At 44.5% G+C, this 26937-nt stretch overlaps 1 protein-coding gene across 3 annotated transcripts in view; it reads right to left on the bottom strand.

The window, feature by feature from the left end:
- Nucleotides 16937-26937, bottom strand: part of AOAH (acyloxyacyl hydrolase) — a 183060-nt gene continuing 173059 nt past the window's right edge. For all 3 annotated transcript variants that reach the window (XM_013985718.2, XM_021079244.1, XM_021079245.1), the window contains 2 exons: nt 25515-25591; nt 16937-17313 (listed from right to left, as the gene is read on the bottom strand). In XM_013985718.2, coding sequence (XP_013841172.1) covers nt 17185-17313; nt 25515-25591 — 206 coding nt within the window. In that variant the 3' untranslated portion in view covers nt 16937-17184. The remainder of the gene's footprint in view (nt 17314-25514; nt 25592-26937) is intronic.

Genomic DNA, 26937 nt, shown 5'->3' with positions numbered 1-26937 from the left:
CAGCTTTTTACTTGTTATTAGGATAGAGTGACAACTTACAAATCATTATATTCCAGACCAGAAACCAGAAATCTCTCGATGCCATTTTATTTTCTATTGATCTAATTATGACTGAAATTGGGCATATTTTCATATTTTTCTATGTATAAGGGATATTGATCCTTCTGTGAACTTTGCCCATCATATCCTCTTCCAGTTTAGACTTTGAATTATCATTGTTTCCTTCTTTATTTTCAAGAACTCTTTATATGTTGGGGAGATGATTAGCTCTGTTTGTGAAATGAGTTGCGTTTCACCCCCATGCATTTTTCCATTTGTCTTCTGACTCTACTTATGGTATATATATTTTAAGACCGCACCCGGGGCATATGGAAGTTCCTGGGGCAGGGACTGAATCCAAGACACAGCTTCAACCTATATTGGAGCTATGACAATGCCACATCCTTTAAACCACTGTGACAGGCTGGGATCAAACCTGTGCTTCTGCAGCAACCCAAGTGGCTGCAGTTGAATTTTTAACACACGCACCAGAGTGGAAACTCCATTGCTGTTGTGGCTCAGTGGGTTAAGAACCTGACATATTGTCCATGAGGATGCAGGTTTGATTCCTGGCCTCGTTCAGTAGGGTTAAGGACACAGAGTATGTTGGAGATGTGGCATGGACCTGGCGTTGCTGTGGCTGTGGCATAGGCTGGCACTTGCAGTTCTGAGTTGACCCCTAGCCTGGGAACTTCCATATGCCTCAGGTATGGCCATAAAAAGAGAAAACAAAACAAAACAAACCAAACCAAACCACTGGTCTAGATCAGTGCTTTTCAAACTGTGTTATGCAAATAAATCAACCAAAGATAGTTATAATACAAATTATGAATCATAAACAGTGGCCCAAGATTTTTGCATTTTTAAAAAGCTTCCAGGTGATGTTGATGATGCTGGTCTGAGAACCACATTTTGAACAGCAAGAGATGGAGGTAGCTGACATGTGGTTACTGATATTGCTCAATTGCCTTCCAAGAGGGTTCTAATTTATCATGAGTTGAGACTGCTACTGTTACTGAAAGTGGGGTTGGCTGCTTGTGGTGTTAAAGCCTTTATTTCAGAGGATAGCAACTGCGGGGTGGGGTGGGGCCAGCCTTGAGTCCAAAGGCTGATACCCCCACTGACAATCAGTGAGGAAGAGCTTTATAGGCAGAGGGAGGGGGCTACATGCAGAAACAGCACAGTCAGCTCTGAGAGATTTTTTTTTTTGCTTTTTAGGGTCACACCTGAGGCATATGGAGGTTCCCAGGCTAAGGGTCAAATCAGAGCTATAGCTGTGGCCTAAACCATAGCTGCAGCAACTTGGGATCTGAGCTGAGTCTGCGACCTACACCACAGCTCATGGCAACGGCGGATCCTTAACCCACCGAACAAGGCCAGGGATCGAACCTGCATCCTCATGAATCCTATTTGGGTTCGTTAAATGGTAAGCCAAGAAGCAAATTCCCTATTTTAGCCTTCTTTAAAGCTGGGTGGTCATGTGACCACACTTAGCCTACTGAGATGCCAGTAGAAGTCACTGTCCAGGGAGAGGGCATGGTCCTTCCTCTCCTGGCCTCTCTTCTCCAGCTCAGGTGTAGCCAAGGCAATGGTTGCTCAGGAAGCCTGCTTGAGCCACCAAGTGGAAGCTATATGCTGAAGGTGGCAAAAATGGGAGAACAGAAGCCTGGTTTCCTGGAAAGATGGAGTCTCACCTACCACTAGAAGTCTTTTATGTGAGCAACGGCCTCTCTTTTTAAAGCACTGTTCTTTTAGATTGCAGAAAAACTTAATCCTAGTGATACTTCTGGCTTCCAGCAGATCATGGGTGTATCTTCTGATCTGTGACAGTGGTGTGAGCTGGATCTTGAAAAGTAGGGATGTTGCAGTCAGAGAAGGGAGGGAAGGCTGAGGAGACAGAAGATGGACAGACATGAAGCTGTGAGAGGGCTTGGCCGGTGTTTGGTTCACTGTTGCTGCAGAACAACCCCCTCGAAAATTTAGATGCTTGAAATGAGAAGAGGGTGTCACATTGCATGCTTCTGTGGGCTGGCTGGGCTCCATGTGGTCTCAGCTGGGGAATGCCTCTCTGGCTGCATCAAGCTGGTGGATGCTGAGCTGGGAGGTTGCAGAAAGCATCTTTCACACCTCTGAAACCTTGGTTTGGGCAGGGGAGGGGGAGGCCCTGGTGCTCCTCCATGTGGCCTCTCTCCTTCACGAGGTGATCATCCCCCAGGGTCTCTCTCATGGCTGCAGAGCCTCAACTTCCCTCCGGGGTGACTCTGAGATCCAAGAGGGTAAAAGTGGCAGGTCAGCCTTCTTCTTCTTCTTCTTTTTTTTTTTTTGGTCTTTTTGTCTTTTTAGGGCCACACCAGCAGTGTATGGAGGTTCCCAGGCTAGGGGTCCAATTGGAGCTGTAGCTGCTGGCCTATAGCAGAGCCACAGCAATGTGGGATCCCAGTCACACCTGTGACCTACACCACAGCTCATGGCAATGCCAGATCCTTAACCCACTGAGCAAGGCCAGGGATCGAACCGGTGTCTTCATGGATGCTAGTCGGGTTCACTAACCACTGATCCATGACAGGAACTCCAGGTCAGCCTTCTTGGTGGTAGGAACGTTCCTGGATGTGGCCACCTCACCCACATGTCCTTCTCTGGGCCAGGCTGGCTTTGAGGGATGGCCATAGGTGTTCTCTCTGTGGAAGAGGAGGCATCCATGGACAGGGAGGGCAGCTGTTGGAGACTCACCCACTGCTCGTGTTTTTAGTGACAAGTTCCCCGTGGCTGGGATATAGGCTAAAAGAAATGGACACAAGAGGAATGTGCCTGCAGAGGCATGAGCTGCATCTGTTCATGAGCTCTGGTTTTTACTCTATAGACAAAGCCGACTCCAGCTGGTGTGGTGGCCAAACCATACCCTGCTCATAAAGACAATGAGAGTCAGTGTGGATCCATTACTCCCCATGTTGCACAAGCATTATCTTAGGTAATAAAGGTGGGGTCAACTAGTGGTTGGCAGCATGGAGCTTGGAGCCAGATGACTCGGCTTCAAATTCTTGTCACATCCTTTATTAGCTGTGTAATCTTAACTGTTCTCAGTGTCTGCTTCCTTTGCTGTAGAAGCAGATAAGCATGGCTGACCTGTCTTCTGTAGTTGTTGAAAGGATTCCACTTAGTGTCCTGTAGGCATGGGCTCTTATTGTGAATGCTCCCACTAGTGCTGGGAGACAGGTATCATTGCTCTCATTTGAAAGAGAAAGTTAACTGAGATACCAGGAACTTAAGATTCCAACCCAGACAAGTGACTCCCAAACCTGCTGCTTCCTGAAGTTCCTACCGGTTGTGTCTGGATGTGCCCCCAGCTCCAGGAGGCAGTGGGACAGAGTTTTGTTCTTTCCACACGTCCTATATGAGCCTAGAGTCTCCACTTATTATTCCTCAGAAGCCCTCTGCTCCCCTAGCAGCCTCGCTCTGTGTCCAGGCTCCGACTGCTATTTGTAAAGCTACAGTGTGGAGAGTACTGTAAAAATACTAACATCTGGGGGTTTTCTGGGCCTGGGCAAAGTGTGCATCTCAGAGGGCATAGTCCTCAGTGGAGACTGAAAATCTCTGGGGTCTGAAGCTGCCTTGAACTTGGACTGCCAAAGAGGCTCTCAATGTGACCTCGCACAGCCTTTCTGCTCCAGTTTATTGACTGCTGCTTTGTGCACCTGTGAGTTACATTTGCAGCGTTCTGAGGCTGAAAGGGTTCCTGTAAATGCTCCATGTAATTAATTATAAACAAAGCAGCCAGCCAGGAGCACAATGCCGAAAGAAATCCTCAGCAAGCCTCATTGCATGCTCTTTTTTTTTTTTTTTTCTCCGCTGAATTTCTATCCATCCAGGAGCTTCAAAAGTGCAATCCTCTTTAACTACAGATTCATGATGTTGAGGCCATTATTTTTAGATACTGCGGTTTTAAGAAGTGACCCAGAAACAGGATATAAACACAACCTCTCCCCACCTCCCTTTCCCCCAAGCAAAGAACCAGATTAAACTAGTCCAGGCTTGTATGAATATTTATGCTAGAACCTCTGCCAGATAAGATTAGAGGAGTTCATCCTGCCAGGCGAACACAGACTCTGTACTCAGATTTAATGAGAAATTGACATGTTAATAGCATATTGATGCGTCCTTCACCAGGAAATCTATACATGTGTCTTGGGGCCCAGGAGAGGTGCTGTTTTGTCATTTTTAGTTCTACCAAGAAAGCAGTTGTTGCAATGAGAAGAATTCCAAAGACATCCTGCTTTACACAAAAGATGAAAAGTGGGGTTTCTAGTGTGAATATACCTGGGAAATTCCTCTCTTGACACTGCCTGTGAGTTTGCAGAGGCTAATTCTTCTAAGTAGTGTTTCCCGGGGTGTTTTGGTAGAATGTGATGACTGTAGGGAGTTAATAGCTCTCACATGAAGAGAAGGGGCACTAGGACAAAAATACTGGGTAAATGATGAGGTGAACAGATTTCTTTTCCTTTTCTTCCTTCCTTCCTCCCTCCCTCCGTCCTTCTCACTCCCTTTCCTTTTCCTTCCTTCCTTCCTTCCATCTCTCTTTCTTTTCCTCTCTCTCTTTCTTTCTTTCCTGTTTAGGGGCACTCAGGGCATATTGAAGTTCCCAGGCTAGGGGCTGAATCAGAGACATAGCTGCCAGCCTACACCACAGCCACAGCAATGCCAGATCTGAGCCATGTCTGTGACCTACACCGCAGCTCATGGCAACGCAGGATCCTTAACCCACTGAGCGAGGCCAGGGATAGAACCTGCATCCTCATGGATACTAGTTGGGTTTGTAACCTGCTGGAACCTTCCTGAACAGACTTCTTTACAACAGAACTTTTCACCCTTTCACTTTCCAAGAAGCAGAGAAATTATGCTGTGCTTCCAGACTTTTTAGACTACGGAGTTCTTCTTTCTCAAAGTAACATGTCCCAGAGCATACAACTTTTTTGTATGTGTTATGCCTCCCCTTAGCAGGCTAAGGATCCCATCTCAGAAAAACATGTTTAAATGCAAAAAATAAAACACATAGGATTATAAATGAAACAATTTGTATCAAAACCAAAAACACTACTAAAAATATTTTGAAATATTTAAAAATGGGCATACATTAATATAGGCACTTTTTTTTTTTGTCTTTTTGCCATTTCTTGGGCCGCTCCCGCAGCATATGGAGGTTCCCAAGCTAGGGGTCTAATCGGAGCTGTAGCCACCGGCCTACACCAGAGCCACAGCAACTCGGGATCCGAGCCACGTCTGCAACCTACACCACAGCTCACAACAATGCCGGATCTTCAACCCACTGAGCAAAGGCAGGGATTGAACCTGCAACCTCATGGTTCCTAGTCAGATTCGTTAACCACTGCGCCACGATGGGAACTCCTAATCTAGGCACTTCTTTTTTAATGGGTCTAATAATTATAGGTGTTTCAAGGTACTGATGGCCATGAATGTTATTTCAAGATATGGTCATTCCTCAGTATTCATAAATTCTGATATTGTGAATTCATCTACTTGCAAAAATTTATCTGTAACCCCCAAATCAATACTCATGGCCCTTCTGTGGTCATTTGAGCAATGAGAAATTTTAGTTGCCTGATCTACCTTTTTCAGCTAAGGTTGAATAAGGTGGGATTCTGCCTTCTTGTTTCAGCTCTCACACTGTAAACAAGTGTCCTTTTCATGGTGTATTTACTGCTATATTTGGGTCATTTTTAATGCTTTTTATTGGTGATTTCACTGTCTAAAATGATCCCCCAGTGCAGTGCTGAAGTGCCGCCTTGTGCTCTTAGATGCAAGAGACTGTGATGTGCCTTATAAAAAAACCAGGGGAGCAGTTAAGCTTCATTCAGATGTGAGCTGTAGTACTACTGGTGGGTGTGAATTCAGTGTTAATCAATCAACTATAAATTAAGTGAGGTGCTTTTAAACAAAAACCACACATTAAAAAAGACTGTGTATTGATTGGTTGATGATAATATTGTGACCAGAGGCTCACAGGAACGTAACCTCACTTTTCCCCTAGGAGTAATGGTTCAGCATTTGCTAGTTCAGTGTTCGAGGTGACCTTACAGAACATAATTGCTGAATAATGAGAACTGATATAGGCGCTAACATACAACTTTTTGTAAAAATGCAGTGTTTTATTGTCTACGATCATATTTAAAGGAGATGATGAAATTTACTTAGAGGGATAATTTTTTCCAGTCGAGCTCATAGACACCCTGAATTCTGAGGGAGGGGATACCCATAAACCCCAGTTAAGAATCCTTTCTCTAGGGGGACTAGCTTGGGGAGAGGGTGGAATGGGGCAGCTGGTGCAAATTCCTGAGGGCTCAGGTCCTGCTCTGTTGTGTATCAATACAAGTCTCATTATGAAGATTTTTTTAACTGATTTGCTTTTGCTGGGGGCTCAGAACTCAGGTACTTCCATCCTCCCACCTGAACCTGTTCAGAACCTGAATAAGATCCAGGAAGATGCAGGTTTGATTCCTGCCTCGCTCGGTGGGTTAAGGATCTGGCGTTGCTACGAGCTGTGTAAGTCACAGATGTGGCTCAGATCTGGCATTGCTATAGCTGTGGTATAGGCTGGCAGCTGAAGCTTCGATTCCACCACTAGTCCAATAACTTCCATATGCCGCAGAGGCAGCTGTAAAATAAAAAAAAAATAATAATAAAGCAGGAAAAAGTGGCAGGGACAGAGATGACCTCTAGGATGGAAGAAAGAAAGAAGGTGGTCAGGCTCAGGACAATCCAGCCTGGGAAATCTCCTCCCTGCACCTTAAAAAGCTCCCTATACACCCACTCTAGTTTCTTCCAGGTTTTACAATGACTCAATTCCTTGAGGGCCTTCTAGAAAAAAAATCAGGGCCTAAAATGAATTCTCCACCCTTCCAACAGCAGCAAAAGCAAGACAAGATTATCAGCTTTGGAGTTCCCATTATGCCTCAGTGGTAACCACCCTGACTAGTGACCATGACAATGTGGGTTTAATCCTTGGCCTCACTCAGTGGGTTAAGGATCTGGCATTGCTGTGAGCTGTGGTGTAGGTTGCCGACGAGGCTCTGATCTGATGTTGCTGTGGCTATGGCGTAAGGAGGTAGCTATGGGTCTGATTCGCCCCCTAGCCTGGGAACCTCCATGTGCCTTGGGTGTGCAAAAACAAAACCAAAAAACTTGAAAATCATACCAGTACTCCCCAAGGGAAAAAAAAAAAAAGATATCAGCTTCACTAGTAGTCAGGGAAACGAACATTAGAATAGCAATTAGGTAACTTCACATTTTAAACAGAGGGGAGATTGAATGGAATTCTTTTTCAAGGAATACAAAATTTTAGTGCTGTGTTCTCTGAGTCTATCTTGAGACTGATTAAGATTTCAGATTAAGAAAAAAAATAAGATAACAAGAGTACAACAAGTATTGGTATTTCAGTGCTTAGAAATAAGATGAGATGTTGAAACACCAAAATGAGGACAGGACGGATATACCAGGTGGCCAGAGCTCAGTACCTCCACACCTCACACCCTCCTGCCTAAAAGAAACAGCCTCCTGAGGATTAGTTGGTCCCCTGTTGATCTGCCTCCTGGGGACATGTACTGGTCATGCTGAGCCAAGGATTATGCCCAGGTGACAGAAGTTAATGGGTTGACAACATTTTAAGTGTTTTGGCTCCTAAAACTGAAGCTCACGAATAACCTGGCAAATGAATCTTGAGAGCAGAGGTGGGTTTAAGTCTACGAAAGGTTAGGTTTTAGGGTTCCTTCTAAAGCCCTGGAAGGGGCCTATCAGTGAATTCACAGAGTCCTATGCTTTGTCAAATGGGCAAAAGTCAGACATTTTACACTTGAACCTAACCAAAAGGCCGAGAAGCGATAAAGTCAGACATTTTAAACACATTCACGAAGATGGGATTAAAATGATGGAATAGAAGGACTGGAGCTCAACTTCTCTTCTAAAACAACAAAATTCACAACTAAAAGCTGAGAATTCTTCACTCAAATAGACTGGAAACCTTCAAAAAGATATCCTACTCCAGAAGAAAAAGAGGAGGCCACATCAAGAGGTAGGAGGGGCGATTTCACGATATAAACAACCCCATACCTCCCGGGTGGGAAGCTCCACAGACTAAAAACTAACTGGTTCACAGAGACTCACCTACCAGAGTGAGAGTTCTCAGCCCCACATCAAACTCTCATGTGTGGGGATCTGGCACCGGGAGAAAGAGCCCCTGGAGCATCTGGCATTGAAGGCCAGTGGGGCTTGTGTGCAGGAGCTCCACAGGACTGGGGGAAACGGAGACCCCATTCTTTAAAGGCGCACATGGAATTTCACATGCACTGGGTCTCAGGGCAGAGTGAGGTCTCCATGGGAATCTGGGTCAAACCTGACTGCAGTCCTTGGAGGACATCCTGGGAAAACAGGGGTGAATGTGGCTTGTTGAGAGGAAAAGACATTGAAAGCAAAGCTCTCGGGAATATTCAGCAGCATGCCTGTCTCTGGAGGTGGCCATTTTGGGAAAATCTGGCCCCACCCATCAGTCAGTGCTGAGAAGCCCCAGGACAAACAACATTCCAGGTGGGATCACAGCCCTGCCCCTCAGCAAACAGGCCACCTAAAGACCCCTCAGGCACACAGCTGCCTCTATTCCCACCCAGAGACTAAGCCCCACCCACCAGAGGGATTAGAATCAGCTCCGCCTACCATCAGTGGGCAGGCATCAGCCCCTCCCATCAGGAAGCCTACAGAAAGCCCCCATACCGATTTCAGCCACAAGGGCGGCAGCCACCAGAAGTAAGAGAGGCTACAACTCTATTATCTGTAAAAAGGTCACCACACCAAAAACCTATAAAAATGAAAAGACAGAGAACTATAACTCAGGTGAGGGAAAAAGGAAAACCCCCAGAAAATCAGCTAAGTGATGAGGAGATTCCCAGCCTCCAGGAAAAAGACTTTAGACTGCTGATGCTGAAGATGATGCAAGACATTGGAAATAAACTGGAGGCAAAGATGGATAACTTACAGGAAAAACTGACCAAAGAGTTACAAGATACAAAACTGAAACAAGAAGAGACGCAAACTACAATAACTGAAATAAAAAATTCATTAGAAGCAGCTAACAGCAGAATAAAGGAGGTAGAAAAATGAATAAGTGAGGTGGAGGACAGATTGGAAGAAATTAAAAATGAGAAACAGAAAAGAGAAAAAAGATTGAAAACAAATGGAGAGAGTCTCAGAGAACTCTGGGACAATGTTAAATGCACCAACATCTGTATTATAGGGGTGCAAGAAGGAGAAGAGAGAGAGAAGGGAACAGAAAAAATATTCCAAGAAATAATAGCTGAAAACTTCCCTAACGTGGGAAAGGAACCACCCACTCAAATCCAGGAAGCACAACAAGTACCATATAAAATAAACCCAAGGAGGAACACACCGAGACACATACTAATCAAACTGACCAAAATTAAAGACAAAGAGAAAATCTTGAAAGCAGCTAGGGAAAAGAAACAAATAAACAATACAAGTGAACCCCAATAAGGTTATCGGCAGATTTTTCAGCTGAAACTCTGCAGGCCAGAAGGGAGTGGCATGATATACTTAACATGATGAAAGGAAAAAACCTCCAACCAAGATTACTCTACCCAGCAAGGCTCTCATTCAGATTTGAAGGAGAAATCAAAACCTTCACAGATAAGCAAAAGCTGAGAGAATTCAGCAACACTAAACCAGACTTACAATAAATACTAAAGGAACTTCTCTAGGCAGAAAAGAAAAGAGCAACAGGAAACAAAAATTCCACAAATGATAAGGCTCACCAGTAAAGGTATATATACAGTAAAGATATGACATCATCCATGCACAACCATACCACCAGAATCAGAAATCATGAGAAGAGGTGGGTACAAATGCAGGACACTGGAGATGAACTTGCAATTAAGGGAACAACAACTTAAAACAATCTCATATACATATAGACTCTTCTATCAAAACTTCAGAATAACTGCAAACCAAAAATCCACAACTGATACACAAACAAAGAAAAATCAACTCAAATACAACACTAAAGAGAGTCATCAAACCAGAAGAGGAGAGAACAAGAGAAGAAGGAAAGAAAAAAGAGCAACAAAAACAAATCCAAAACAGTTAGTAAGATGGCAATAAGAACATACATATCAATAATTCCTTAAATGTAAATGGACTAAATGCCCCAACCAAAAGACATAGACTGGCTGAATGCATACAAAAACAAGATCCATATATATGCTGTCTTCAAGAGACCCACCTCACTTCTAGGGACACATACAAATTGAAAGTGAGAGCATGGAAAAAAATATTTCATGTGAACGGGGATCAAGAGGAAGCTGGAGTAGCAATACTCATATCAGACAAAATAGACTTTAAAATGAAGACTATTTTAAGGGACAAGGAAGGTCACTACGTAATGATCAAAGGATCAATCCAAGAAGAAGATATAACAATTTTAAATATCTACGCACCCAGCATAGGTTCACCACCATATATAAGGCATCTGCTAACAACCTTAAAAGGACAAATCGACAATAACACAATCATAGTGGGGGACTTTAACACCCCACTTACAGCAATGGACAGATCAATCAGACAGAAAATCAATCAGGAAACGCAGGCCCTGAATGAGGCATTAAACCAGATGGACTTAGTAGATATTTATAGGACATTCCATCCAAAAGCAACAGAATACACGTTCTTCTCAAGGGCACATGGAACATTCTCTAAGATTGATCACATCCTGGGCTACAAATCCAACCTCGGTAACTTTAAGAAAATTGAAATCACATCAAGCATCTATTCCGACCACAACGCTATATGACTGCAAATCAACAAGAAAAAAACCGCAAAAAAACACAAACATGTGGAGACTAAACAACATGCTACTAAACAACCAATGGATCACTGAAGAAATCAAAGAGGAAATTAAAAAATACCTAGAAGCAAATGACAACAAAGATGGGACACTCCAAAACCCATGGGATGCAGCAAAAGCTGTTCTAAGAGGAAAGTTTACAGCAATACAAGACTGCCTCAGCAAACAAGAAAAAGCTCAAATAAACAAGCTAACTTTACATCTAAAGCAGCTCGAGAGAGAAGAACAGACAAGACCGAAAGGTAGTGGAAGGAAAGAAATCATAAAGATCAGAGCAGAAATCAATGAAATAGAAGCAAAGAAAACCATAGAAAAGATCAATGAAACAAAAAACTGGTTCTTTGAAAAGATCAACAAAAGTGATAAAGCCCTAGCCAGACTTATCAAGCAAAAAAGAGAGAGGACTCAAATCAATAAAATTAGAAATGAAAAAGGAGAAGTAACAATGGACATCACAGAAATACAAAGGAGCATAAGAGACTACTATATGCAACTATGCACCAATAAAATGGAAAACCTAGAAGGAATGGACAAATTCTTAGAAAAGTACAATCTTCCAAGACTAAACCAAGATGAAATAGAAAAGACAAATGGACCAATCACAAGAACTGAAATTGAAACTGTGATTAAAAAACTTCCAACAAACACAAGCCCAGGGCCAGATGGCTTCACAGGTGAATTCTATCAAACATTTAGAGAAGAGCTCTCCTTCTGAAACTATTTCAAAAAATTGCAGAGGAAGGGATACTCCCAACCTCATTCTATGAGGCCACCATCACTCTGATACCAAAACCAGACAAAGATACCACAAAAAAAGGAAACTACAGGCCAATGTCACTGATGAACTTTGATGCAAAAATCCTCAATAAAATACTAGCAAACCGCATCCAACAATACATCAAAAGGATTGTACATCATGATCAAGTGGGATTTATCCCAGAGATGCAAGGGTTCTTCAATATCCGCAAATCCGTCAGTGTGATACACCACATTAACAAACTGAAGAATAAAAACCAAATGATCCTCTCAATCGACGCGGAAAAAGCCTTTGACAAAATCCAACACCCATTTCTGATAAAAACCCTTCAGAAAGTGGGCACAGCGGGAACCTGCCTCAACATAATAAACGCCATATATGACAAACCCACAGCGAACATCATTCTCAATGGTGAAAAGCTGAAAGAATTCCCGCTGAGATAGGAACAAGATAAGGATGTCCACTCTCGCCACTACTCTTCAACATAGTTTTGGAAGTCCTAGCCACAGCAATCAGAGAAGTAAAAGAAAGGAAAGGAATCCAAATTGGAAAGGAACAAGTAAAACTCTCACTATTTGCAGATGACATGATACTATATCTAGAGAATCCTAAAGACTCTACCAGAAAACTGTTAGAGCTCATCCACGAATGTGGCAAAGTTGCAGGATACAAAATTAATACCCAGAAATAGATGGCATTTCTATACACTAACAATGAAAGAGCAGAAAGAGACATTAGGGAAGCAATCCCGTTCACCATCACATCCAAAAGAATAAAATACCTAGGAGTAAACCTACCTAAAGAGACAAAAGACCTGTACTCTGAAAACTATAAGACACTGATGAAAGAAATCAAAGATGACACAAATAGATGGAAAGATATACCATGCTCATGGATTGGAAGAGTTAATATTATCAAAATAACTATACTACCTAAGGTAATCTACAGATTCAATCAATCCCTATCAAACTACCAAGGACATTTTTCACAGAACTTGAACAAAATATTTTAAAGTTTGTTTGGAAACACAAAAGACCCAGAATAGCCAAAGACATCCTGAAAAAGAAAAATGGAGCTGGAGGAATCAGGTCCCCCAGACTTCAGACTATACTACACAGCAACAATCATCAAAACTTTATGGTACTGGCACAAAGACAGAAATATAGATGAGTGGAACAGGATAGAAAGCCCAGAATTAAACCCACACACCTACAGCCAACTCATCTATGACAAAGGAGGTAAGAATATACAATGGAGAAAGGACAGCTTGTTCAATAAGTGGTGCTGGGAAAATGGGACAGCCACATGGAAAAGAATGAAATTAGAACACTCCCTAACACCAGACACAAAAATAAACTCCAAATGGATTAAAGACCTAGATCTAAGACCAGACACTATCAAACTCTTAGAGGAAAACATAGGCCAAACACTCTCTGACATAAATGACAGCAACATCTTCTCAGATCTACCTCTTAGAGTACTGACAATAAAAAGAAAAATAAACAAATGGGACCTAATCAAACTTCAAAGTTTCTGCACAGCAAAGGAAACCCTAAACAAAATGAAAAGACAACACACAGAATGGGAGAAAAATCTTTGCAAGTGAATCAACTCACAAGGGATTCATCTCCAAAATTTATAAACACCTTCTGCAGCTCCATACCAAAAAAACAAACAACCCCATCAACAAATGGGCAGAAGACCTAAACAGACAGTTCTCCAAAGAAGACATATGGATGGCCAAAAAACACATGAAAAGATGTTCAACATCACTCATTATTAGAGAAATGAAAATCAAAACCACTAGGAGGTACCACCTGACACCAGCCAGAAGGCCCACCATCCAAAAGTCTACAAACAAGGAGTGCTGGCGAGGGTGTGGAGAAAAAGGAACCCTAGTACACTGTTGGTGGGATTGTAAATTGGTGAAACCACTGTGGAAAACAGGACAGAGATGCCTCAGAAAACTAAAAATAGAACTACCATATGATCCAGCAATCCCACTCCTGGGCATCTATCCAGAGAAAACCATGACTCGTAAAGACACATGTACTCCGATGTTCATTGCAGCACTCTTTGCAATAGCCAAGACATGGAAACAACCTAAATGTCCATGGACAGAGGATGGGATGAAGATGTGGTCCATATACACAATGGAATAGTACTCAGCCATTAAAAGGAATGAAACACCAGCATTTTTTGCAACATGGATGGACCTAGAAATTATCATGCAAAATGAAGTCAGCCATACAACGAGACACCAACATCAAATGCTTGCACTGACATATGGAATCTGAAAAAAGGACACAATGAACTTCTTTGCAGAACAGATGCTGACTCACAGACATTGAAAAACTTATGGTCTGTGGAGGAGACAGTTTGGGGGTGGGGGGATGTGCTTGGGTTGTGGGATGGAAATCCTGTGAAACTGGATTGTGATGATCGTTATACAACTACAGATGTGATAAATTCATTTGAGTTATAAAAAATATTAAAAAAATAAAAGATGGTTTCTAACAAATTAAACCTTTATTGTAACTGGAAAAAAAAAATAATCACAATTGCTGTCAGTTTTCCTTATATCTGGTGGCTCCAGAGTAGCCATGGGAATTCTGGGGAAGTAAATGGAGGTCCATTTACGGTGGATTTAAGTTAGACGACTCCTGTGGTTCGCAGTCATTTCTGTGCATAGTTAGTTTATCAGTAGCTTCCCAGTGCAGGGAGGACTCTAGATATGCTCTTTATGTCCACCAGCCCCATGACAAGGGTGCAGGGTTAGTGGTCAGATCAGAGTATGAAAGGCTACTATAGCTTCTGGCACAGGAAGTGCGTGGATTGTGGAGGAAAAACAGGATGTGATTTGCACAAAGCTGGATCCTAGTCTGTGGTAAGGTCTTCTAGCCACTGATACAGTGGGTGGGAAATTTCATTCACACTGGTACCTAGTCAAAATAGAAGTCTCTCCCTATCAGAAATAAAGAAATAAATTAAAAATAATACAATAACAAAGCATACACATTTATATGTACACCATCATTACAATTTTGTCTTTAACGAGACAAAGATTTAAGTGCAGATGGTTTGTTTGGGAAGTCATCCCCAAAAGCAGGACGGGGGGAGTGAGAAGGGTGACACAAAGAAGGAGGTGTCATTTAAGGCAGTCGCCCCTGTGAGCAAAGGGGGTTGATTCTGCCAGACTCCCTGAGAAGCACACAGAGTAATTCTCCCAACTGAGTACTGAAGGAAGATGCTGGTGCCTTTATCGACAGGGCCCTGCTCCCCCTGAATGGAACTGCCCCACACCTCAGGGCAGTGTCACAGAAGCGCCTAAAGGCAGATGTAGAAGAATGAGCCTGCTTGAGCTGCGATGCTGGCAACAGAGGGCCTGACCCCCACCCCCACGGCTGCAACCAGAGATGGACCAGGGAGTTGACACACCAATGAGAATGGTGTGCAGTAGAATTGATCAGAATTCCTTTGCTTCTAGGGACACAAAGGTTTGTTTGTTTTTTGTACTATGATTTGTTTTACTGAGGTAAAAATCACGTCACGTAAAGTCACCATTTTAACCAGAGTACACAGCTCAGTGGCATCTAGTACATTCAAGCAGTTGTATGACCCCCACCCCTATTTCCAAAATATTTTCACTATCCCCAAAGTAGAGTCTGTACCCATCACGCAGTCACTCATTTACTCTTTCCTTCAGCCTCTGGCAACCACTTATCTTTTCTGTCTCCATGGATTTGCCATTCTGGATATTTTGTATAATAGAATCATACACTATGTGCCCTGATAGTCTAGCTTCTTTCACCCAGCATCATATTTTTGACATTGTTTCATGTTGTAGCATGTATCAGTATTTCATTCTTTTTTATGGCTGAATAATCCACTGGGGACACGAAGTTTTAACAGTACTATCTATGAACAGTGAGCATGTCTTTAGTAGCTTTCACACAAAAGAAATTCGAGCGAGGTCTTCCCAGTTTGACATCAATCCTCAAAATTTCCAGGGCTTTACCAAATAGTGAGTTGTGTAGCTGAAAGAAACTCTTCTAAACTATCAATAATATGCAACGAGTTTCTTCTGTTCTATCTATAGATAGCAATGTCACAAAAATCATTGTCACAGGAAGAGACAATCAGATTATGCAGCCAAAGAATGTTAGAAAATCTTTTAAAGAAAGGAAAATAGTCATTTTTTTTTTCCTGGTCTTGGTGGGCATATAGTATTGTCAACTTTATCTTTTAAAATTTTTTAATTTTTTTTTTCTTGGTCTTTTCTAGGGCTGTACCAGTGGCATACGGAGATTCCCAGGCTAGGGGTCTAATTGGAGCTGTTGCTGCCGGCCTATGCCGGAGCCACAGCAATGCGGGATCCGAACCGCGTCTGCAACCTACACCACAGTTCATGGAAGCGCTGGACCCTTAACCCACTGAGCAAGGCCAGGGATCGAACCCTCAGCCTCATGGTTTCTAGTCAGATTCATTTCCACTGCACCACGACGGGAACTCCAAAATGATTTTTCCCCGTCTTTTGTCTTTTTAGGGCCACACCCAGGGCATATGGAGGTTCTCAAGCTAGGGGTTGGATTGGAGCTTCAGCTGCCGGCCTACACCACAGCCACAGCAATGCAGGATCCTTAACCCCTGAGCAAGGACAAGGATCGAACCCAAAACCTTCTGGATCCTACAGCCACTGAGCCATGACAGGAACTCCGTGTATTGTCAACTTCAAAAACTTATAATTCATTGTGATTTATTTTTTCATTCTAAATAAATATTCAAGTCTGTTCCTAATTTTGTGTTTGTAGTTTTGTGTTTGTATTTTTGTGTTCTGAGAGTCTTTGGCAGCCAGCCTGCAGCCCTAGGAAGAGCCATCATTAAGAAGTTGACCACAGGGAGTTCCCTGTTGTGGCTTAGCAGGTCATGACCCAGACTAGGGTCCATGAGGATACAGGTTCAATCCCTGCCTTCACTCAGTGGGTTAAGGATCCATGAGCTGTCGGGTAGGTCACAGATGCAGCTCAGATCTGGCATTGCTGTGGCTGTGGCTGGCAAGTGCAGCTGGGAACTTCCATACGCCACAGGTGCCCTAAAAAGAAAAAAAAAAAAAAAAAGTTGCTCACAGGGGAGATCACTTCCCCAGCACACCAAGCCCATCACTAGCTTTCTTATTTATTTTTACAACAACTAGCCATTTCAGGGCACAGATACTCTCTTGCTTGGAATGGCACTCAAAGTACTTTATTAAAGGTTATTTGAGGGTTAGAGGGTCACTGACCCCAGAATCACGCAGAATCACACTGTCATTTAGATAAGCTCTTAAATGAGAGAAACGCACTTTGCAAAGATGCTACTAAGAGGAGGGTCCTGTGAGTTTGTGACACGACAGCCCCATAACAGTCTTTTAAATGAGCTGACCCATATTTCTGTCCCCCTGAGTTACCCAGGAACATGTGTCCTTGGGGACTCAGTGCCCCCCTTGGTCTCCAAACACCTGCTCGATCTGGTGGTTGAATGGATTCTCCTTTCCCAGGACCTGGGGCCACTGGAGCTGCGCCTTCTTCCAGAAGCCATCTGCCAACAGCTGTAAAGCCACCTGCAAGGGAGTAAAAGGAAAATTATAAGAAAGTAAAGAAGTTGCCCACAAGATTGATTCTCTGCTTTGTATGGTGGACAGACTGTAGGATGGTTCCCAAGATTCCTTCCTTTGGAGCTTTCTATGATCCGCTTCCCTTGGTGTGGGGGGAAACTATCACTTGGTTCTAACCAACAGAACATGGTAAAGGTGAAAGGATGGCACTTTGCTAATTACGTTGCATTGTCTGAGACTGCGTTTCTAGCAGACTCACTCTGGAGACTCATTGCTGGGTTGATGAAAGAAAAAGCCACGTTGAGAAGCCCGCATGGCAGGGAACTGAGAGGGGCCTCCAGCTGACATCCAGTAAGAAGCTCATCTTCAGTCCTACAACCACTAGGACATAAATTCTGCCAACAGCCCAAGTGAGTCTGAAATCAATGAGTCTCCAGATGAGAAAGTAGATTTTACCCTGTGAGACCCTAAGCAGAGAACCCAATTACACTGTACCAGCACTCCTGACCCACAGCAACAGTGAGACAACAGTATGTATTATTATTTTTTGCTTTTTAGGGCCACACCTACGGCATATGGAAGTTTCCAGGCTAGGGGTCAAGTCAGAGCTGCAGCTGCTGGCCTACGCCTCGGACACAGCAATGTGGGATCCAAACCATGTCTGCGACCTACACCACAGCTCACAGCAACGCTGGATCCTTCACCCACTGAGCAAGGCCAAGGATCGAACCCACATCCTCATGGATCCTCGTCGGGTTCGTTAACCACTGAGCCACGAAGGGAACTCCTGTATGGATTCTTTTAAGCTGCTAAATCTGTGGTAATTTGTTGTTTAGTAACAGACAACAAATACACTTTCTCAGAAAGCCATTCCTTCACTTACCAGTGGAGAGCTAACATTTACTGCCAGCCTAAGGCTTGGGTTTTGGAGATGAAAGGGATGAATCCTGCCTTCAAGGAACTCTCAGTCTAGTGAGAGACCCATACATACTGAGTAACACTCCCAAACCCAGAGGGAGGCTGGGAGAGGGATGCACACAGCTGGAAGGGGGAAAAGTGGCGACTCTGCCAGGTGGGGGGCAAGGCTAGGTCCTCTCTGAAGAGTGTGATGACTGAGCTGAATTTTCAAGGAGCAATTCACCAGATGCTCATGAGGGAGGCAGTGCGCGTGGGGGAGGACACAGCACACGTGGAAGCATAGAGGCTGTGGAGGAGAATGGCGCGGTGGGGAATCACGGGTGTCAGGGAGACGGGGCTGATCCCGACACCTGGCAGGGCTGGCATCCTGATGGAGGCTGTGAGTGCGGAGTGTGCCTGCAGTGCCAGGGAGAGGAATCACTGGCTGAATTCAAACAGGCTGGTCCCTGGCTCTCCCAGCCTAATGGCCACTCTCTGCTTGCATGGTTGTACAGCCTGCTGCTATTCACGATGTCAGCAGGATCCATTTTTGGTTCTTCCCTCCTCCAGCTTGTCATGAACATGCTTTTGATGAGGAGTCTGTCTCTGCAGACAATGCCCTCATTTAGCAAATGGGGCCTGGGCAGGCCTTCAGGTCCCAGATGGCTATGGCACTGCAGGGCATGGGGGCGGGGAGTGGGGGGTTAAGGCTGAAGACAAGAGAAATGTGATTGCTGCAGGCCTCAGGGGGGAACACACTGCTCAGGGCAGATGCTCAGGGACATCCCTGACTTTATTCAGAAGCACATGGACATGTCTTCAAAAGTACATCCTGTTCATCATTCCAGTAAGCTCCCTGTGAGATGGTGGGCAGGCGTCTTCCACTCTTTGGGCTGAAATTGGCTCATCTGCAAAATGAGTGAATGATCTAAAGACCTATTTGGGTCTCAATTGTGTGTAGGATTTTAGTAGTTGTTAGAAAAAACTAGAACTGGCTGAGTCAAAACATTAAATATCCCCAGGAACTTTAATATGTTCCTGAGTCTTCTGGTGGACCCCAAATTCCATCCATCCACCAATGTAATCTTGATCACATCCACGTTGTGTCTGAAACACACACACCCCACCCGCCCCCACCACATACACACACCCCATCTGCCACCACCATTCACAACCCGTACCTCATATACCGCCCCCACCCCCACTCACACTGACTGTTAAACCTGAAAGATTCCTGGAAGACTCTGATCATCTCTCACACACTAAGCAATCTGTTTTCAAAAACAGAGGACTGGTTTTAGGTTGTTTTCCCTGATATTCCTCAACAAAGTAGGCTGCTGCCAGGGCTGTGGAAAATCACTGCTTCTTCTTTTTTGTTTTTTGCCTTTTACCTTGATACACCCCAGCCGGCTTCCTAACAATTATGTGGGACCAAAGGCATTTATGATCATTTACTTCCCAGTTTGAATTCATAAGGGAGGAGATGGGGGTGAGGATAAGAAGAGGAACGTTAAAATGAAAGCGCTCAGATGTGAGCATGTGGGAACCATGGTTTGAAAGCAATTAGTTGGCTGTCACTCTAATGAAGATTAAAATATTTATGGGTGTGCGATGCTAATAATTTGGATCTAAAACGAGAGTGACATTGTTATCACTAGAGATATGAAAAAATGACTTGCTATAATCATTCATTCATCTGAGAAACATTTACTGGGCACCTACTGTGGGCTTCTTACAACCAACCTCCTCTGGTAACTCCCATGATGCTCTGCACAGAGCAAGGCCCAGCCATCCGCATACTCCAAGTGAGCTAGCTGTTTCCTGGACACAAATATCTTCTGCGCCTCCCTATCCACAATGAAAACTATTAAAGCAATACCTATTTGAGAAACAATTTAAAAGACAATTAAGCAAAAAGAAAAACAGAATCAAAGTCATCCTAATTATAATAGTCACGGTTAACACTGAGCCTTTCTGCAGTGTGAGTATGTGTGTGTGCGTGAATACTTTCTCTGTGGCCATTTTGACTTGTATTCATTGCTGAAGCAAACTGCCATTTGGAGGGGTCCACGTGGCAAGAAGGCTAGAGGCTGAGACCTTCACTTTAATGGGCCTCAAGGAACTAAATTCTGCCAACAAACATGTGAGCCTGAGGGGAGCTCCAAGTCAACCTTCAAGGAGACTCAGCTCTGGAAGACACCTTCATGGCCACTTGGGGGAGAGAGAGTGGAGCAGAAGGCCTGGCTAATCTGTGCCTAGCCCCTGGCCCCCAGCAACTGTGAGATAAAAAAATGAGTGCTGTTTTCAAGTAATTTGGTATGCAACAACCAAATCACCTTCTCAATCTTTTCTTTTCCATTTTTTTTTTTTTTTATGGGCCATACCTGTGGCATATAGAAGTTCCCAGGCTAGAGGTTGAATTGTGGAGCTGCAGTTGCCAGCCTATGCCACAGCCACGGCAACACCAGATCCAACTTGGCTGCAGCTTGTGGCAACGCTGGATCCTTAACCCACTGAAAGAGGCCAGGGATCGAATCTGCATCCTCACACTGTGTCAGGTTCTTAACCTGCTGAGCCACAATGGGAACTCCCACCTTCTCAACCTTAAATTCTCTTTGATCTTTATTTTTCTTCATAATTTTATCCCTATCTCATCACCGCCAGTGTTTCCAGCTCTCAACCAGAAGCTGGTGATTCCCAAACCTGTTTTCTAGGCCAGACCCCTCTCCTGAGATCAGAACCCATAAATTTGAGCTAGGGGCTAGATTCTACTGTGCAGGCACCTCAAATTCAGAATGTTCAAGTCTTTGCCTTCTTCTGAGTTCCTTGACTTGATATTTTTCACCTCTCTTCACCCAGTTGTCCAATCCTGTGAGTCATCTCTTTCCTACCCACCAAATCTAGCCAATCAGCAAGTCTGGCATAACACTCCTCTACCATGTCCACCCCCCTTTATATTGAAGAAGATATTCCTTTTTTTGGGGGGGGGGCTGCACTCATGGCATATAGAGGTTCCCAGGCCAGGAGTCAAATTGAAGCTGCAGCTGCTGGTCTACACCACAGCCACAGCAATGCCAATCCATTTCTGCAACCTGCACCACAGCTCACTGCAATGCTGGATCCTTAACACACTGAGCAAAGCCAGGGATCAAACCCACAACCTCATGGATCCTAGTCAGATTTGTTTCTGCTGTGCCACGACGGCAACTCCGCTGAAGAAGATATTTCTTTCTCTCTCTCTCTCTCTTTTTTTTCTTTTTAGGGCTACACTTGCGGCATATAGAGGTTCTCAGGGTAGGGGTCGAGTTGGAGTTGTAGCTGCCAGCCTACACCACAGCGGCAACAACACCAGATCTGAGCCGTGTCTGCGACCTACACCACAGCTCATGGCAACGTCAGATCCTTAATCCACTGAGCGAGGCCAGGGATCAAACCTGCAACCTCATGGACCCTAGTTGCGTTCGTTAACCACCAAGCCACGAAGGGAGCTCTGAAGATATTTCTTAAAATTCTGGCTCTACATCTTGGAATGAGATTGAAAAGTAAAGCAGTTGTCAGTATATCAGGAATTTTTCTACGCTTATTTATTTTCCATTAAACTATAGGCAAAGAGTTTAGATGGTGAATATAATCTGGCTTAAAAATTAATATCTATCAATCATAAATTTGAAGTGTTCAACACAACCCATGTTGATACTTAATTAAACTTGTCTCCCTAAGAAAACTGGAGCAATTCAATCAATAGTGGTTACACACTCCCCCCTGCCCCCCCCCCACTTTTCTAGCAGGGTTTTAGGAAGAAATAGGCCCTTAAAATAAAGCCTGCTCCCTCCACCCCCAAGCTGGTGAAAGGCCAGTATGTGCAGGAATGGGTGAGGGGGTACCTGAGAAAGGTCTGAGACTATTCTTTTGGTTGGTTTTATGTCTGTGCCATAAGGATGAAGTCCTGAGACCCAGCCTTGCTCATCTGGCTCTTTCGAGATGAAAAAGATGTGGACTCTCATAGCTGTCCCACGATCTAGAAGGATCCATTAACACTTCTTCTGCTGTAGGGCAGGCCATCTGGAGGGGAGACTGCAGGGGCTCCTCTTTAAGGGTTCAAGTCACAACTCCGTCCTGAGGGTGCTCACATCCATATCTCCAGCTCAGATCCCTTCCTGAGCTTTAAGTGTGCATATCATCTGCTGCAAGAACATCCCCATTCGGACACCGTATAGGCTTTTAAATCCAACATGTGCCAAACTCTTCCTCAAGGTGTTCTTGACCTCAGCGGGCAATAGAATCATCTATCCAATTTCCCAAGTCACAAGAAAGAACTGTCACGCTTAGCATCTCTTTCGCTTTTGACATCCCATAAATGACCACGTTCTGTTGATTCAACTGGCTGACTCTATCCAATACAGACCTTTCTCTTTCTCCCCCCTTGCACTACCTCTGTTCAGGCCATCACCCTCTCCCTCACAGAAGAATCCTCCAAACAGGACTCCCTCCCTCTGGACCAAACCATTCTCTGTGCTGCTACCACAAGTATCTTTCTAGAGCACGAGTCTGGGTATTTTTCTTTCTTCCTGAAAAACCTCCCATGGCCCCCCATTCCCCACAGTAAAAAAGGTCAAACTCAGACAGACCTTATGTGATTTGATCCCCCTCTCTCCCCTCCCACGCTCTCTGGCCCAGCCACATGGAAGCACTTTTCTTTCCTCCAGTGCTCCCTTTCGCATTCAGGTCTTTGCCCTCGCACTTTCCTCTGCTCAAACACTTTCTGCAGCCCCTCCCTCCCTCCTTTCACTTGACTAGTTCATGGTCTTAGGTCTGAGTTATCCCCTCTGAAAATCTTTTCTGGCCCCCTCTCTCCCATGCTAGCCCCCATCATGCTCCCATAGCACCTCTACCTGCATGGCTGGAGGCACTGACCACTTCATATTTAATCATCTGTTTACTTGTCTTTCTCCCACTCTATCCTATAATCTCCTTAAACAGCAGGGGCAGTTTCTTATTCACTCATGAGTTCTCACGGTGTGAGATATGGGGTGGGCACTCAATAAACCTTCTTGAGTGGCAGTTTGCCATCTAGATGGTTCAGATCAATATATGTGATAATTAGGCAGGCTTTAGGCATAGCTATCCATTGTCACCCACTTTGGATGAGGCTTCACCACTGCTGCCCACTCCATCACCCACTCCTACCTCGTAATCAGATCTCTCAGGAATAATGTAAGATTATGGCACACACTGATTTTCAGCTTTTTTTTGGGGGGGGGGTCTTTTTGTCTTTTTAGGGCCACACCCATGGCATATGGAGGTTCCCAGGCTAGGGGTCAAATCAGAGCTACAGCTGCCGGCCTGTGCCAGAGCCACAGCAATGCCACATCTGCAATCTGCACCACAGCTCATAGCAATATCGGATCCTTAACCCACTGAGTGAGGCAGGGATCAAACCCGCAACCTCATGGTTCCTAGTCGGATTCGTTTCTGTTTCGAAACGACAGGAACTTCCGATTTTCAGCTTTTGACTCTTCTCAACAATCAGTTATTGGTGAAGCCATTTGAGTACAAGACAGAGCCACAATTTGCAAACCTTGAACCCTAATATTATTTTTTATGGCCACATCCATGGCATGAGGAAATTCCCAGGCCACAGACTGAATGTGAGCTGCAGCTGTGACCTATACTGCTGCTGTGTCAACACTGGATCCGTTAACCCACTGCGCCAGGCCTGGGGATCGAACCCATGGCTCTGCAGTGAACTGACCTGCTACTGAGGCTGGATTCTTAAACCACAGCGCAACTGCAAACCCTAATACTATTTTAAGAGTCAGGGACAGAATAGTCCTTTGATAGATCAGACAAAAATGTCCTAAGGGATAAAACAAAGCTGTCTTTGACCTTCTTCTTTTTAGTTTGTTCCTATTTTCTCCCCCTCTGACCATCTCCTCTTATCCCTCATTCTCCACAGAATCAGAAGGGTAAAAATCTGTGGTGTACAAAGAATGACAAGAAAAGAACTACCTAATTCTTGCCAGAAAGAAGGTCTCCACATTAACTGTTCTAAAACCAAAGACATCACTGGGGGAGGGCAGACTCTAATATCAACCAGCTTCTAGCTGGTAATTCTCGTGGATCAACACATCCAAGGGACACTCAGGAGCGTCAGATATTCTGAGGTGCATGACTTAGATTTTTTGGGTGGTTGCTATTTAAAACAGTAAGATGAGCATTTTATATTCACTTTATAATTCACCCAGCATCGGTGGGACTCTGCTGACTGTCCATCTGACACTGGAGTGGCACTCTCTTTTCCTTTTTGAGACCATCCGTAGCCCTGCTCATGGGTATTCACCGGACCTAGAGCTCAGAGGAGGGAGGGCTACCGTTCCCTTCAGGCTTCTGAGGGGATGACCGTGGCCTGGCTGACCGTGGAGGTCAAGGCTACTAGGAGTGCCCGGACCCTTGTCAAGGCCACAAAGGCTGCGTGAGAAAGACCATGGCTGCAGAGCACTGCCTGTGGTAAATGCCCATCCCTCCAGCAGGGGGCCCGCTTTCAGAATGTTAGAATCGGCAGACCTACCCTGACTGCTTTTTCTATTTTTTTATATTAGGAAATATGAGCAAGCCCAGTACACAGAACAGATAAAAATGGCCCTTCTCTAGCTGCAGCCAGGATAATGCACAGGGTGAGGGCAGGAGTGGCCAGGGACCCACCCTCCAGGTCCTCTTGCTCAGTGAGAAGGCCAGGGTAGAGCTTTCCAGAATTGTCCCTCGAATCCTAGATGAGAAACAGCTCTTACTGCAGGATGTTGCTCAGGACACTCTTCTCCTCTCATACAGTTCTCCTTCTTTTCTAGAAGAATCCATAGGAGAAATTTCTCACAGGGCTCACTTCAGGAATCCTGATTTTTTTTTTTTGGGGGGGGGGGGATACTTGACTTATTTCTTTATCCTCTGAAAGCCAGGACTTATGCCCTTCTCTGCTTCAGCCCCTTAGAAAGCATGGAGCTGATTTTGTGGGCCCTTGCAGGCAGTTTCTTGGGACTTCCCAGGTCACAGTTTAGAAATTATACACATTAAGCCAAGAATCCAGGTATCATTTATACCCTGTTTTCTTTTTACTCTGATTTTCATTTCATTCTTGCATTTGTATTTTTTATCAACTAAATTTACATTTATTTATCTTCTATTTGACACATGTAAGGATATCACCTCCAATTCTTTCTGGAATAACACAGGAAAATGAATGCACAGGTGCATACATGTATTAAAAAAATAATGGAACAGGTAGCCTTCAGTGACCACCGTCTGACTGCACTTACCTCATTGGGGTGGAATCCATCGACAGGTTCGATGAGCTGCCAGGGCTGCCCGCCTCTCTTTCGCCACTCCTCCATGACTGTGGGACACACACATACACACACGCGGAGGGTTAGAGACATGCTTCCGTAAGCAACAGTCAACACCAAACAACAAAGGCTGGAGGATGCCCTCCCTGGCTGGTGCTCACCCATCCATGCTGCCTCCTAGTCATTATCTCGGGCTGGGGGCTTTCTGGACAGAAATCATCTTTCCATTGTGTCGTCTTTTTTCTCCTCTAACTCAGGAAGAAAAACGTGTGAGCATGTTGGATGAATGGGGTTTCTAGAGTGAGGGGAGTGCGGTGGGGGGAAGGGTAAGCTCTCTCAAATACGGCACATTGATTTCAGTCCATCTCATTTCTCAGGGGCCAGAAGCACAGAATTTCAGGAGTCGGGAGGGTGGTGGATATTCAATATTTTGTTATCATCTCCTTTCCTGGGCTGCCATTTCCAGACCCTGCCTGCATGTATCAAGCAATCATCATTAAAACTCACACAGTTCGTCAGAAACACAATGACATATGATGATCTCAACATCACGTTTAGAGTGAGTCTGGCTACGGTGAAAACGTTATGAGCCCCAAATGATGAGCAGCAGTAAAAGTGTCCTTCAACAGTGGTGAGAGACCAGGAATGTCACTTGCTCCAAGGCAAAGGCACAATGAACTCCACACTGGAATGTCATACAGTCAATAAGAATTCCTCAAGGAAATTTCAAATCCTTAGAGAGCCTCCAGAGAGAAAAATATGAAACCTCCCCTCCCTCTACAGCCCATGCCCTTGGCCTCCCCATGTCCAGGGAGGGGAGCTGGCACAGCTTACAGTCCTCTGACCCTTCTCCCTGCAAAAAATGCAAGGGCAGGGGTCTGTGCCCTCTTTGTCTCTTTCTCCTTTTGCCCCAAGGGAAGCAATGGAAATTCTATTAAGGACTTTGACTGGACAAGAGAAGCTGATCTTTCCCAGAGCTGAATCAATGCTCTGCTGCTTTTGTAATGAGCTGTCCACACTCACTATCTCATCTCTGTCCCCAGAAGGGCTGCAAATCTGCTGCCCTTTGCAGAGCACAGAACACAGTTCCTGCTGGTGGTCTGGAAGCCTCCAGTGGATCACCAGTCCCTGTTGGCTTTTTTCCTGGCAGAATGCCCAGCCCCAAACCACTCTCATATTTTGTGCCTGGATTTCAGTGGAGGTTGCTAGAAGCAGCAGCTATGGGAAGGCAGCCTTTGCCTTTCTTGGGAAACTCGAACTGAGGGCATTGTCCACTGTGTCCTCCAGATGGAGTCCCAAGGGAGAGACTACTTTATGCTGGTAAAAGGTGTATCTCTCGGAGGGAATGGCACGTAGCTGCCCTTCTGATAGGAAGCTCAGAGTTGGAATGATGCTA

The sequence above is a fragment of the Sus scrofa genome, chromosome 18, assembly GCF_000003025.6.
Source record: "Sus scrofa isolate TJ Tabasco breed Duroc chromosome 18, Sscrofa11.1, whole genome shotgun sequence".
Classification (NCBI taxonomy): Eukaryota; Metazoa; Chordata; class Mammalia; order Artiodactyla; family Suidae; genus Sus; species Sus scrofa.
This window is presented reverse-complemented; position numbering and strand designations above follow the sequence as displayed.